We start from the raw sequence: 15,557 nt of genomic DNA on the forward strand, positions 1-15,557 counted from the left end.
ACGTAAACCAATTGTATCTTCAGATTAACATATTTAATATGTAAATAATAAAAAAATTTATTCATGAAAGTATATGATGCCTGACAACATAATAGTAGTCATCAATGTATGTATGCCTCAATGGGTGCTCCTTCATGCCAATAAAAGCCACGTCATGAATGCAAGGAAGTATAGTTACCTAGCACCTTACATGTGTAGTATTGTATTTCAACATCAATGACATGCCTCGAATGGAGGCCCTACACCTCAACTTTGAATACAATTGATTTCATACAACCGTTTTTTTTTTTTTTTTTTTTTTTTTTTTTTTTTTTTTTTTTTTTTTTTTTTTTTTTTTTTTCTTGTTGTGATATCTCTTATGTACTCTTCCACACGTGACATTAATTCATGTTGCCATGTCATGCTAGTCATTTTTTTTGCATAGACCTTTACTCTATAAGCTTACCCTGAATCATATCATTTCTCTTGATTCGTCTTTTAAACCATTGTCGTTGATGACCATCTATGTCATTCACTCCATTCGAAGCATGTCAAAATTCAGGAGGTGAATAGTGGGACATCAATATTGACATGACACTATTCACCGACACCAATTTTTGTGTTAAGAAATAAATATGCAAAAAATGACCCGAAGCGGCTTAGAATCCCTTCTCTCCTCTCTAAATCTCTATCCTTTCTTTCTCCTACTCAGCGGCAGCAATTGAACGAATGTAATGGAATGGTGGTTTCAAAATATATTTAAAGTGCTGTTCATGGCCTAGCACTGCAGCTCTAGTTCAAAAACTCAAATTCTAGAACTCAGAGAGCTGCAATATTATTAATTGGCGCCTATGTGTTATTGCAGCGCCAAGGCGCTCGGACATTCAATAGTGGGGCGCTAAAAAAAATTTATAGTTGTTGATACTAAATATTTAAAAACTAGTACAATATGTCATTATAATATTATTTTAAGCAATGCCACAAGAATTTCAAGCCTTATAACCCAAGGGACTTGGAATCTTATTCCACCTCAATCTAATCAAAATGTTCTTGGCAATAACCGGCTATTTAGAACCAAACTTCATGATGATGGTACGGTGGCAATATAGAAAGCACACGTTGAAGCGCAAGGATACAAACAAGATTTAGCCTGTTTTAAATTTCAAACAATTCATGTATTTATCACAATTGCAGTTCAACATAAATGGCAAATTAAACAATTAGATGTATCTAATGCTTTCCTTCATGGAAAGCTCACTGAAACTATATATATGGAGCAAACTCCGAGTTTTAAAGATCCAAATCATCTCACATATGTCTGCAAACTTAAGAAGGCTATTTATGATTCAAAGCAGGTTCCCAGATAATGGTTTTCAACCTTCACAGCTTACTTTATTCAGTGGGGATTTACATTCAACATTGTTGATCCCTCCTTATTGATTTATTCTACATCTTCCATGCCCGTTTATTGCTCATTTGCGTGGATGACATTCTGCTCATGGGTAATCTCTCCAACACCATAACTCAGCTTTTGCAAGACCTCCATCATCATTTCCAACTTAAAAATCTGGGCAACATCCACGCTTTCTTGGGACTGCAAGTTCAGAAATCTGATTCTGGACTATTATTACATCAATTCAATTATGTCATGCCATTTTAGACCAAGCATGAATGACTACACGCAAACCATTACAAAATTCGGTTGCCAACAAATTAGACTTGTCACCAACAACAAGTTTACCATTTTCTGATCCACACCTCTATCGTAGTCTTGTAGGATCCCTTCAATGCATCACAATCACTTGTTCAGATTTCTCATTTGCAGGGATGTCATCATATGCACAACCTTTTAAATCAGCACGTCCAGATGATCAAATGCAACCTTCGATACCTCAAAGGAACTATTCATCTAGGATTACCTATCACACCAGGTACACAGGATCTTCGGGCCTATGTGGTGCTGACTGGGCCGACGATAAACTAGATCGGAAATCCACTATAGGGTTCTATATCCTTTTCAATTCTACTCTTATAATTGGTGTACCATAAAGCAAACAATGGTTGCCAAATCCTTCACATAATCAAAATACAGAACTCTCACCTCCACATAAATTGAAATTATTTGGCTTCGACGTTTACTCATAGAATTTAACATTCTTCTTCATCAATCCACACAGACATTCTATGATAGCATTTCTACGATATCACTAGCAAATAACGCTCTGTTTCATGTCAGAAGCAAGCAAATTGAAATAGATCATCACTATATTCATAAATGTGTCAAATCCAACACTATCAATGTCCATCACATTGCTACGGAAAATCAAACCGCCGACATATTTACAAAGGCCTTCCCAACAAACAATTTCATTTACTAAGAGACAAATTAACGCTCCATTTTCGGATCCTTAAGGCTGATAAGGATTATGTTACAAACAACCCGTTCGTGAAGGCATATCACACTCCAAACCTGCTCCACTCCGCTCACTGGTTCTGGCAACTACAGCAGTCATCACAACTGCCAGGCGTAGGAAACCGCAGCATTCATCTCAGCCGCTCATTAATATGCATCACCAACGTCCGGATCTTGATCATCTTTGTTTCTCTATACTTGATACCATTATAAATACATATAATCCTACTATACCGGGCGTATGAAGAAAATGAATTAGGGATTCAACTCCAGTTCAAAAGTTTCTTTTTAGCTTTCTCTATTTAGTTTTTTTATTGATATTTATATTCAGTTTTAATGAAGTGAAGTTATCAGAATTAAAATGAGAAAAAAAATCACTTATATATATATTTCAATATTTAAATATATATCCTTTGAAATAATCCATTTGAACGAATTGCTATAACTTATAAATTAGTCATCTCAAATTAAAAAATTTAAGAGATCTAAATTTTAAACTTTAATATTTATTTACATAATATTTAATCTTTAAATCACATAAAAAATATTATTAATATTAATTATTTTAAAATGATAAATGAACCTTTGCTCTTCCAAGTTAAATCACTTTAAATAGAATTTAGTCAACATTTCATGGGACAGGCCATTTCTTGGCGGCCACTTGGAGCTTTAGCCAAATAACAACAAAAGAAAATTGGCGGCCTTCAACATTAAAAGAAAAAAAAAAAAAAAAATCTACATTTCGAGAAGCCAAGGGCTGCTGGATCTTCAGCTCCTACAATCATCAATACTGCTCTCAGATCTTAGAATCTTCAGAGTGAAGCTGGTTTTGAACCAGAATATCTGAAAAGCTGTCGGTGTTTATTTCATCACAAAATTCAAACAGATCTATGCACAAAAAATGAATAGAAATAAGCTTAAAACTAAGGCTTCCTTTGGGGCCGCTTTCCTTGTGCTTCTTAGGCCTCGTTTGGGACGATTTTTTTACTGTTTATTGAAGCAGCTTTTTAGTACAAAAAATTTAATTTTTATACTAAAAGGCTGCTTCAAGAAATAGGAAAAAAACTGTCCCAAACGAAGCCTTAATTATTTTTTGTTAAGAAGTTGCTTAAAGAAGCAATAAAAAGTCGTCCCAAACGAAATCTAAATCCTCATTATGTAGCGCAGATGCTTTTCATGACTAAGCAATTCAGAGGGGCCTTTCACTCCAGAAATAAACTTGATGCTGGACAAATACTATAAACAGAGATCACGCATGAAATAGATCATGTATATCAATTATCATAAAATCGAGGCTTCATTTTAGACGACTTTTTTATTACTTCTTAAAGCAAATTTTTATTACATTTTTTTATTTTTTTATTAAAAAATTGTTTTAAGAAGCAATAAGAAAGTCATCCCAAAATAAAATATAAATCGTTCATTATGGTTGATGATATAATAACTCATTGATCTAATTTGAAAAAAATGATAATCAAAAGATGATAAGCTATAATGTAGTAATTTTCAAGCAGTTTGCAAAATGAGAAAGGGTGTTTGAGTTCTTTATAGACTCAATGACGATTTAACCTAAGTTTGAGTTTATATCTTAAGCAGGAAAACCTAGAAATCTCTAAATGATATTTTTCTCTCTTATATGGGTCGAAGAAGAATGAATGATGATATTGCTCAACAATTTGATTCCTAGTTCAACTCATTGAAAAAAAAAATAATTATATCAAGCTTTCTAGTTCAAAATGATATGACTTATAACTCTGACATTATGTGTCACGCCCCAAAATTTAAAGTAGATGAATTTCCTTTCTTTTTGACTTTATTATCTTTTCTTCTCATTCTAGATTCCTTTTTTTTCCCTTTCAAGTAACAGTAAGATTAATTTGACATCTAGAGCTAATTAATTGTATTAAAGAAATTCCAATAAACAACAAAAATATAATTCACATATAATCATTATTTACATTTTACATTCAGAGTACAACACAATATATATAATAGCTACCATTGGATAGAAAAGAATATATAAACCAAATAAACTAAAATAAAAGTACACTAACATCACTGCCTAGCCTCAAGCTGCAGGCTCCTTACCATTGAAATCATGTAAGATCACGTAATAAAGCATAAAAGTCCAGTCAATAATTAAAATCTTACTACTAAAATCAATGCAAGGCAAAAAGAGAAGCAATATACTTATAATAGTATAAGAAAATCTATAAATCAATATATGCTATCTATATCAATCGCCTGTATCAAATCATCAATTATGTTACACATCCCATGATGAGGGCATCAGATTTCGACATGTGTACCATCGCCGGAGGCGCCGATCGACGGCCCTGATTCAGAGTCTTTATTTTTGATGTCTTATTGTATTCATGTCATTTATATTTCTTGTCTTTTCCTTTTGTACCCCTATGAGGGAATTAGTGTTTGTTGTTGCCCAAGGGCATTGTAGTCTTTTATTTTCCGTATGTTGTTGAGCCTATATAAAGGCTAGGTCTTTGTATTTTGGGATTATTATTGAATGAATGAAAATTTTCCTTTGCTCTGTTTTCTTTGTGAGTGCATGAAGTTCTCTTGGTGAGTGCTTCCCCTTGAGATCTCTTAGTGAGTTCTCTAGTTATCTTTTCGTTTATTATTTACTTTGCTTTGCCCAATCTTCTTCCCCCTAGAGAGCTCATCCAATTTCCCCTTGACCTTGCTCTTGCCGCCGACCCCTAGGGCTTTCCCCAGCCGCTGGCCACCCCCTCCAGCCCACCCGACCACCTCACGCCGCCCCTCCTCTCTCGGCCAACTCCCCTCCATCATCCCATGTGAATTTGAAATTGAGAATTCAAATTTTGAATTCTTTCCAAATTTGGAATTCCAAATTAGGAAAGTTTGCTTGATTGAATCAATTTCAATTTATTTTAATTTTGGAGTTTTCAAATACTTATCCACATCATCATCCTAAGTTAGAAACCCTCCCCCTCTCTCCCCACAATTCCCTCTCTCTCCTTGAGCATGTCGCCGGCCCCCCATCATGCTCCCCCTTAATTGTTCCATTAACTCCCATGATTCTAATTTGAAATTCAAATTAGGAGTGATTAATTTTCCCCCCTATTTGGATTAAAACTGAAATAATTTCAGTTTAATCCCTTCCCCCTCTTTCCCCCACCGCCGGCCTCATATCCCTCTTCCCCCCATTAATTCCCATTAAGGAATTAATTGCGCTCACTTGGGAATTCAAATTTCCCCTCCAAAACTTCCCAAAACCTGAAATTTCTTCAGGAATCTCGTCGGACCACCGCAGGAACCTCGCCGGACCACCACAAAACCTCGCCGGACCACCACCTTAAGGCCCGACGTTCATCCCCGACGTCCTGCCAAAGACCCGACGTCTTGTTCAAGGCCTGACACTCAGTCCCTACTTCCTGCCAAAGACCCGACGTCTTGTTCAAGGCCTGACACTCAGTCCCTACATCCTGCCAAAGACCCGACGTCTTGTTCAAGGCCTGACACTCAGTCCCTACTTCCTGCCAAAGACCCGACGTCTTGTTCAAGGCCCGACGTTAAGTCCCGACGTCCTGCTGAAGACCCGACGTCCTGTTTAAGACCTGACGTCCTGCTTAAGACCCGACGTCCTACTCAAGGCCAGACCATCAACATCCGATCTTCCAAGTGACACTGGGACTAACACCTGACTCCTTATCTCCTACCTCCTACGGTCCTTCAGGCCTTCATCGCCTACTACGGTCCGTCCGACCTCCATCACCAGACAACGGTCTTTCAGACCCCAGTCTTCTACCGCCTACGGTCCTTCAGGCCTTCGTCGCCTACTATGATCCTTCCGACCTCCATCAACAGACAACGGTCTTTCTGACCCCGGTCTCCTGCCGACCACGGTCTCCTGCCGACCACGGTCTCCTGCCGACCACGGTCTCCTGCCGACTACGGTCCTTCAGGCCAAACAAACATGTATATGTAACTCCTACCATGTAATGCAATCTATATGATGTACATTTGCTACATCAATCCAAGGCCCTCCTAAGGAAGGGTCTCATTTGTAATCGACTACAAATACTAGTGGATTCATTCAAACTGGGCCAGGCCCCGTGGTTTTTCCCCCTTTTCAGGGGTTTTCCACGTAAAAAATCCTGTGTTCTCTGTGTGTGCTAGTTATACGTACAACGCTAAGACGTAGAATCAAATCTCTATCGCCGCGTAATTTCTAGCCCGCAACAATAAGGCATATGAATTAAAGAATCTTTTGGCTTACAAAACTTTTTCTAAAAAGATGTTAGATGATTTGTTGATTCTTATTTTTAAGAATAAAGATAATACATGAGAGTGTATAAATTATAAAGGAATTTAGTTAATGTGTTATACATTAAAATTATGGGAGAGTGTTATTGATCATTCACAATAATAATGTTTCTCAAAATCAATTTGGATTCATGCTAGGTAGGTCTACTATGGAAGCTATACATTTATTGAGAGGTTCGATAGAGAAGTATACAGAGAACAAGGAAGATCTATATATATTATTTATTGATTTAGAGACAGCATATAATAAAGTTCAATTCTAAGAGAAGTGTTATGGAGAGTTTTAGAAAAGAAGGGAGTTAATAATGCTTATATTCCAAGTCACTAAGGATATGTATGCACGAGCTGCTATTTGTGTTCAAGCAAAAATTTGTTTGACCAAATGTTTTCATATTTCAATTGGATTACATCAAGGACCAACTTTAAGTCATAAATGTTCTTTCTGACATTTGTAAGAGGATGAACCCTAGTGCATGCTTTTTGTTGTTGATATTCTTCTTGTTGATAAGACTAGAGAGGGAGTTGAAAGAAAACTTGAATTTTTGAGGTCAACTTTAGAGTCTTAAAGGTTTTCATTTGAGTAATCTAAAATCGAATATATGGAGTGTAATTTTAGTACTAATAGATCTAGCTGGGGGATTATGACTTAGGGTTAATAAGAATATGTTTTATATATCTTGAATCTATTGTTTAAAATGATGATGAAATAGATGGAGATATTATTAGTAGAATTCAAGTTGGATGATTGAAGTAAAGGAATACATTGTGCTTATTGTGTGTTAGAAAAGTATCTCTCAAACTTAAGGAAAAATCCTATAAGATGGTGGTGAGACCTGCAATGATTTATGGCGCAGAATGTTAGCCATTAAAAGAGAAGCATAAAAATTAAGTTAAATGCTACAAAGATGAAGCTGCTTAGGTGGATGAGTTGCTTCCCTCTTAGAGACAGAATGCAAAACAAGTATATCCATAAAAATGTTAGAGTAGCTCCAGTGGCAGATAAGATTAGAGAGTAATATCTGATGGTTTGGAGACATAAAACGTTAGTCTTTTGATGTCCCGATTATGAGAGCAGATGATTTAGACTTGACATATGTTAAGAAAGGTAAAGATAGACCTAAAGACTTGATTAGAAATGACTTTTTTATTAGATATAAAAGAGAATTTAACTTTTAACATGACACAATGGAGAAGAATGATTCATGTAGCTAACCTCACTTAGCAGGGTAAAAACTTGATGTTGGTGTTGGTGTTGTTGTTTTATAGAACACTAAAATCTCTAAATTATATAAAAAAACACTAATATTTCCTTAAATAAAACACAATATTTCATACATATGCTTTAATGTGAGTTAGATAATAATATGATATAAATAAGTAAATATAAATATTTAAATGTTATATATATATAAATATATAGAATTTAGGAGTATGTATGAAAATCCCCAAATTTATAATTATCATTACAAAGCCAAAAACATGGAAGACTTCAGCATTCATTTAATCACAGAAATGGCAACGGATATAGGCAGCGATCTTACCTTTCCTTGACAGTCGTGTAGTTATTGTTTGCAGGCAAGAGCTCCTCCGCTCCGATTCTCATGTTCGGAGTTGAAAAACTCTTCCTTGTTCCATCATCAAGAACTTCAACCTCCACCTTAAAAATTGCACATACTGGCCGATGGTCAGAAAATCTGGATTCACCTCGAATGTATGACAACTGAACAATTCCATCACCATGCCAAAGTATTCGGTCACACCTGATAAAAGCATTAAGATTCATCAGAAAATCGGAATTATCAGCATGTCTATTTTTAGATTCTCTCAAAAAAAGCATGGATACTTCACAAATACTAAATTTGTAATTACTAGCTGTGCCCTTTATAAAGTCATGCATGATGACCCGATGTTATGTTTGGACTCTAATTGTGTTGATCAATTAGATTGTTTTTTTGCCTTGAACCTCAAGTTTTTCGTGCTCAATGGGGGTGCGGCAGGTTTACCCCCTACTTGAGTTCAGGTGTTGTGTACCCGTGCGCCGACGCTATGTACCCGAGTGCCCCAGCACTATATTCATGAGCGCCCCAGTGTTGAAAGACATAGAGCGGAGCGCTGCAACAATCTAGATACGGCGCCGCAGCGGATCAAGGCAGAGGTTTGAGCGCTGCAGTGCTGCAAGACGGACTGGATGGCTTTCTTTCTCGTTTTTTTGAAGGGTTGCATCCCTTGGGGTTATTTACGTGACTTTCTCTTGTATTTGGAAGGGTTAAATTGAGAACGGTACATGTGAGAATAGAAACAAGGAGAGATTGAGAGAGAAGAGATATCTGTACTTATTTCTCTCAATTTTCATTATGAATTTCTTGGTGTGGTGTGGCTCCATGGTTTTTCCCCTATTTTGATTTTTTCCACATTAAATCTTGGTGTCCTTTATTTTTTTTTTTGCTGCTTTTACTTTCTTGCTTGTTTCTTCATGGTGGTGTTTACTCCTCATCCCCAACACTTGGTTATACTATAAAGATGTACATAAGGTTTAGGGCTACAAATGAATAAAAAAACTCAACAAACTACTTTTGGCTTAGCTTGGTTAGAGCTTGTTAATGATAATTTAACTAACTAATAGAATCAATTTAAACGATTTTATAAATACTCGATTGATAAAAGAACAAGTTTGAACAACTTGGTGTTGATTCACTTATAATTATGAATAATATCATTTAAAGCTCATGAACAAGCTCATTAAGAGACTTAATTAAGGCATGACAATATGACTCAATCACAAAATTATATAATGTTACAAAGTTATGTCAACCTTCGTGTCAGCACCACGGTCATGACAAGTGAGTGCAATGTGCAAGATGACTAACGAATATGAGGTCATGCATAACAAACTTCGAAATGCCTTGATCATATTCAAAATTACTTAAACCTCGTTCAATAGTAAAATAGATCACACTGGTTCACTCATAGCATCAAATTTATCAAAGAAGCACCACTCGCTCACAACTCGATTGAGTTAGGACGAAAGTAGCAATTGGCCAGTGTGACGCTATCCAAATGACATTCGATCATGAAGTCACTTAAGAGAGGACCCGTGTTCATTCAAGCAAACACGAAAAAAAAAAACAACTAGAAGCACGATGTTGCTCGAGGTTTCCCGAACAACATCCATCCATGAAACAAACTTTGTCATTACATTTGAAACGTCAAAATTACTCTAAAGACACTCATATTGCATGAGTTCTCACACGAGTTGGAAATAAAAAATTTGCCCATGCACAAGGTGCAACACACATTTTGAGACACAAGAAAGTTACGTGAGAATCGACACATCTCTTTTGTTCATTTTAAATATTATTTTAGTTAAATTTCATAATATATAACAAAATTAATTAAAATACCATTGTATCTAATCTACCCCATCACCTTATCCTCATGCCCAAGCCCAAATCCTACAATTCAGTGCTGCCAAGCTCCCCGTCATGCTAATACTGGCTGAATAACTAAAAAACAAAATTAACTTCAACTTTCGTCGCCATCAGACGTGCTAGAACACTCCCATTTCTCTACATCTCAAGCATTTTTCTTGTAAAAAACTCCCATGTCCCTTTTGCTCTACCCTATATTCCTCACAATCCTCCTCTCCCCTAGCTGAATTATCTACCCAAACACCCAGTCCTAAGGTTGCTAACAAACAGAGCATTCAACGAGTTACTCATGGCCCAGCTCATTTAAACTTTGTTTGTAATCGTTTAATTAAGTATGCAAATTAAATGGAACATTTTTTAAATACTTTATGCTTATATGAACAAACTTGAACAACTATGCATTCGACTCATTTATGTTCAAGCAGAACATCATTTAAAACTCGTGAATAAGCTTAGTAAAAGCTTGATTTTTATTCGATGGAGAGCATGAAAATAAGCTCGTTACATACTTGATTAATATTTGATTATAAAATTGATTAACATAATATAAAGATTTATAATTATTATGATATGATGATATAATTAAAAAAAATGATATAATGATATAATAATTGTTAATTAATAAAATTAAATTAATTAAATATTATAAAATATATTAATTAAATAAATGTTTGTTTAAAATGTCCATGAACAAATTTTTCTATAAGAAAAATCACAGTTCGTATGTTCGTGAATGAGCTCAGCTGGTACTCAGCTGATAGTTTGAAAATACTAGCTAGATGTATTCGTGAATGGACTTGTTTGATAGCTCGAGAACACTAGTTAGATATGTTCATGAACGAGCTTGTTTGAATTTTTGAAAACCCTTGCTAGATATATTTTTGAAAACGCTCATAAGATATGCTGGTAGGTGGACTTATTTGGTAATTCAAAAATACTTGCCAGATATGTTTGTGAATAGGCTCGATATTATTATTTCATATTAGGCTTAATAAAGCTCGATCATTTAGCTAATAAACATCTAGAAGTATAGCTCATTTATAGCTCAATAAGACTCAAATCGAGTTCAAACAATCATAATTTTAATGAACTGAGCTAGAACACTATTACAAACACTCTAATTGATCTTAATTGAGCTTAAGCTCAAGCTCATTTTTGGCAAACTAGCTCAAGCTCGAGAAAACTTCTACTAGGCTCAGCTCAATTCATCGGGATCCCTACTAAGCTTCTTGCATGAAAATGAATAAATAAGAACAACAATGAAACAAGTGGAGTTTTTTTAAAAAAAAAAAAAAAAGCATGCCAGTTGAAAAAAGAACATCACATTACCATGCAGGAGTTCTTCTTTTAATGTTAGAATGAACACCTTCTCCCGCATATGAATCGGAGTTGCAGTAATACTTGTATGTAGGGGCAAAATAAATCTTCCCTTCATTCCATCCCTTAAACACTCGTCCAGCATCTCTCTCAATCTTGAGCTAAAACAAAGTGATTCAAATTATGACTCTTCTTCATACACAAATAAACAATAATGCATAAGAAGTAATTATACTCGTGCTAATGGAAATTAGATACAAGAATAAATCCCATAGTACCTTTGCGAAAGTAAGCCAAAAAAAAAAAAAAAAGTATTCATGTAACGAATAGAGTTGGCAAAGACCGTATGATAAGCAAGCCAAAGATACTAGGTACTCATTGAAAAAAAAAAATTATATGAACTAACTCAGTAACTGAGGATTTACCTGGTCTTTCTCTAGAAGTGCATCCCACTCATTATCCTGAAGCAATTTCTTTGTTTCAAGGTAGCTCAATGCAATTCGATAATTCAAATCACCAAACCAAATAATCCGACTGGCCAAATAAGAGAATAAAACGAGTTATTAAGTTACTGGTAAACAAAAAGCTGTTGTAAAGCTGATTGCAAACCATGCAGAAAAGACGGTACTCACTCATGTTGAAGGATTTTCATAGGCATTCTTCGGCAACGCTTGTTGTAGGTCTTTCGGAACTGTGTATTCTTGAGTATCTCATTGACATCGGAGTTTCTTCTTAGTTCATCCCCTTCTTTATCCCCCGATGCTAAGTGACTGCAGATGAAACAAAGACTAGTCTGATGCAATGTCATGCTCACAGATATGCAACCCTGGACAAATAAGAAAATAAAATTATGTAACTAAAATCAAAGGAAAAAGTAAAGCGTTTAACAAGATATTGAACTCAAAAGCACTGTCAGCCATAGTTTGTTATGTCAAGAAGCATTAGATGCTAAGAGTTAGCATTATACATCTACTTCAAATGAGCACGATCAACACCAAATCCTTTAGATTGGTGTGAAGAATAGAAATTAAAGCAATAACCAGACTGCTTCAACTTATGTACACTAGTACTCACCTTGTTGCCAAGATAACCCATCACCCCACGCCCAATGCAGGAGATCCTTAAATGTCTTATATGCTGCACAAGTTCTCTTCTTGCCCATACAGTCACAAAAAGCCCCACCATCTGTTTGCTAGCTATGAGGCTGTATCTTCTGTGGTTACTTCTGCTACTAAATTGAGCAGTAATGTCCATAATAATAGAATTATTTGGTAAATCCTCCTCATCAGAGTCATCTTCAGTACTGTAATAGGCATTTTGGCACCGGAAACACGAGTCTGCAGAATTTTTCCTTGTTGATTCTGATGAGCAGTTGCAGGACTTTAGGGACTTTCTTTGGCCCATAATAAAAGTTTTACTGACGGCCTTCAGTGATAGCTTCTGAAAGAATAATAAATTCCGGGGACTACGCAAGTATGGGGATGCTGGAGCCTTGGTATTGGAAGCTTCAGAACAGTCAACATTGTCAGACGGGGTGTTAGAAGAGATAGCTGCATCAGGCTCCAATGGCATGTTCAAAGCTTGATGAATCAGAGAGAGCCATTTCACTGCTGGATCAGTGTCTTCTACGACAAGCACATTTCCAGCATTCAGAGGGACTATTTCCTGAAAACTATCCGCACCTCAGAAAATGTGAAAGGAAGTATTAGAAAGTATTGAGTCTACCAACATAAAATAATGATATAGTTCAAGAAAAATCAATGTAGACTAATATGATACATACCCTAGTACATACACATCAGAGCCATCATTTTCCATAAGAAAGTTACCAAGATTTAGCCCATCATGAGGGTGTTTTCCACCGACATTCCATGTTGCAACAAAAATTCTATGGCAAATCACAATAGCCAAAGGTTAAGGTCCTGTATCTAATGCAAAAAAACAGATAAACTGTGATCATGAAGGAATAAAGATGAGAAATTCGCAAGCGATATTATACCTGAAGTTCTGCGTATTTGGAATGTCGATTGGCGGTGTAGAGGATTCACCAGAGCTCATGTTAACAGGCCTCAAGTAATATTCTGTTCTTCATTATTAAATAAGGAATCCACGGTAGAAAAACAATTCCATGAAAAGAAAATCTTTCCACATACAACATAAATCTGGAATCAATAAGAAAACCATACCTGCGAACGATGGGGGCTCAAATAGTTCAGCTGTTATTTTGGAAATTAAACAAATAAAATCAGAAAGGATTGATTAGAAAGAGTTCAAAAATATGCATATGAAAAAGTATATTTTTATGGGGGATAGAAGAGATATTTCCCAAATGTTATGTTGATCATTTAATTCAAAATGAAAATGTGCCTATTCAACTCCAATTGCCTGTTTGTTATTTATGATCTTTACTTTGAAATATTATTGTAATACTATACTTGATGCTTTTAGTACAAAACATTGGAAATCCCTGCAATCAAGAGAGTACTACAATCAATTTTATTGTTAAAGTATCGTTGACCATCCCTTCCAATGCAGGTGCAGGTGACTACTTGTATAAAATCATGCTTTTATAGCTTAATGGAACAAATGGACGACAATTATCCAGAAGGTTCAAAAAATAGCATTAGTCGAAGCATATTGATGGAAATTTAGAGTGGCAGAACCTAACAATGTTGCTCTTCTCATAATAACTTGAAAACTCCAAGCAACCCTTTTTTTTTATTTCTTAAACAAGTAGAATGCACGCATTAATTATAGTTGCTCCAACATAAGATATCTCTGAATATACCAGGAGAGTCAGGTGAGTCATCATTTCTTTTGGATGACGAACTCTTCAGTCCCAGTCCAAAAAACCAGGGAACAAAGAACTGCAAAACCAACAATTGTAAAAAGATAAACAAACTAAATGCTTCTCAAATTAATTTCGTTTTCCATGAGAATTCTTTGAAGTCGCACTAAAAATAGGAAGAGAGAAATTACAGTGGTAATTCTTAATTAGTTCAATTACCTTCCTTCTCCTTTCATTCCCAGAGATCATCTTTCAAGACCTTGCGCCTTCCCACTGTTCCGCCTGTGAACTGTGAAAAATGAGACGCACAAGGAAATTGATCAACAGAATGAAACCAGAAATGCATAAGAAATGTACGAACCAAATACACTATTTTTCCTCTCTTTCCCTCCAAGAAAATAGAAATCAAACCCTAATTAATTAAGGAGGATGAATTTTTTGGAGCCGGAACAATCAACTATAAACGACCCCAACAAATATCACCAAATGGTGAATAGATGCAATCCAAAAGATAAAAAAGCAAGCTAAAGGAAACCCGTCATAAATTCGGTAATCATACTAAAATTTTCAAAGCAACAGCAACCAATAATTCAGAAGACAGAAGTTTTGGTTAACCTTTAACATCATCTACGATTACAACTGTTCCTCTTTGATGAATAGAAGACAAATCCCCTCTCCCCCAAAGAAAGAGACAAACGAGGAAAAAGCTTTAAATAATAAAAAAAGAAGCAGCTTTCACCTCCTCGATTACTCGCCCAAAATTACTTTCAAATGGCATCAAACGGTGTCTGACAGGAGATCCCATAGAAACTGGCAATAGTTGCTAAACAGACAAATCCCACAGATGAAAGTTCATGAAACGAGAGAAAGAGAGAGAGAGAGGATCTGTACAAAAACAGCTCTGCAATAAATTTAGATTTTTATTAGAGATAAGAATGACGCGAATCAATAGAGGGATCCGGTTCCTCGCGTCCAGGCTCATGCGGCAAATCATAGACCCGTACCCAGGATGAGGGTAATTATCTCCAAACCCAACATGCGAAATTTAACTATTATTAAATGTATATAATTAAAATACAAAATTTTAAATTTTATTAAATTAATTGAATGTGTTTATATAGAGATTAAATAAATAAATTACATTATAACTAATTATTATAATACAATTATGAATTTTTTATCAACAAATTTATTTGATTTATCTTGATTCAATTTTATAGTTCTACTCATAAGGTTCCATTAGATTTAAATATCTTTACATTTGTAGCATGCTAGAAGATTTGCGATGATAAAGAGAGAATAACATTATAGCTTTATACGATAATCC

General features: G+C 35.4%; 1 protein-coding gene across 8 annotated transcripts; it reads right to left on the reverse strand.

Annotated features, from left to right (window-relative positions):
* Positions 1 to 2,967: 2,967 nt before the first annotated feature.
* Positions 2,968 to 15,151, reverse strand: LOC110098227 (type I inositol polyphosphate 5-phosphatase 10). 8 transcript variants are annotated; one of them, XM_020824972.2, is made up of 12 exons: positions 14,970 to 15,151; positions 14,450 to 14,519; positions 14,231 to 14,309; positions 13,629 to 13,658; positions 13,442 to 13,523; positions 13,226 to 13,330; positions 12,517 to 13,114; positions 12,075 to 12,268; positions 11,868 to 11,976; positions 11,455 to 11,603; positions 8,239 to 8,457; positions 2,968 to 3,243 (listed from the first exon to the last, which is right to left on the reverse strand). In XM_020824972.2, exons 2-12 carry the CDS (start codon positions 14,477 to 14,479, stop codon positions 3,189 to 3,191), a joined length of 1,650 nt encoding a protein of 549 aa, XP_020680631.1. In that variant the 5' UTR covers positions 14,480 to 14,519; positions 14,970 to 15,151; the 3' UTR covers positions 2,968 to 3,188. The 8 variants fall into 8 exon arrangements, with proteins under 8 accessions (XP_020680631.1, XP_028549711.1, XP_020680632.1 ...); XM_028693878.1 differs by having other exon boundaries at positions 2,968 to 3,235; positions 14,846 to 14,983; XM_020824973.2 differs by having other exon boundaries at positions 14,846 to 14,983.
* Positions 15,152 to 15,557: the final 406 nt, after the last annotated feature.

Source organism: Dendrobium catenatum, unplaced genomic scaffold, assembly GCF_001605985.2.
Source record: "Dendrobium catenatum unplaced genomic scaffold, ASM160598v2 fragScaff_scaffold_377, whole genome shotgun sequence".
Lineage (NCBI taxonomy): Eukaryota > Viridiplantae > Streptophyta > Magnoliopsida > Asparagales > Orchidaceae > Dendrobium > Dendrobium catenatum.

Coding starts and splice junctions, on each gene's coding strand:
- LOC110098227 (XM_020824972.2), bottom strand. CDS start 14,479: ATGATCTCTGGGAATGAAAGGAGAAGGAAG. Junction 13,659..14,230: donor TGACTCACCTGACTCTCCTG/GTATATTCAGAG, acceptor CCAAAATAACAG/CTGAACTATTTGAGCCCCCA. Junction 11,977..12,074: donor ATGAAAATCCTTCAACATGA/GTGAGTACCGTC, acceptor TTATTTGGCCAG/TCGGATTATTTGGTTTGGTG.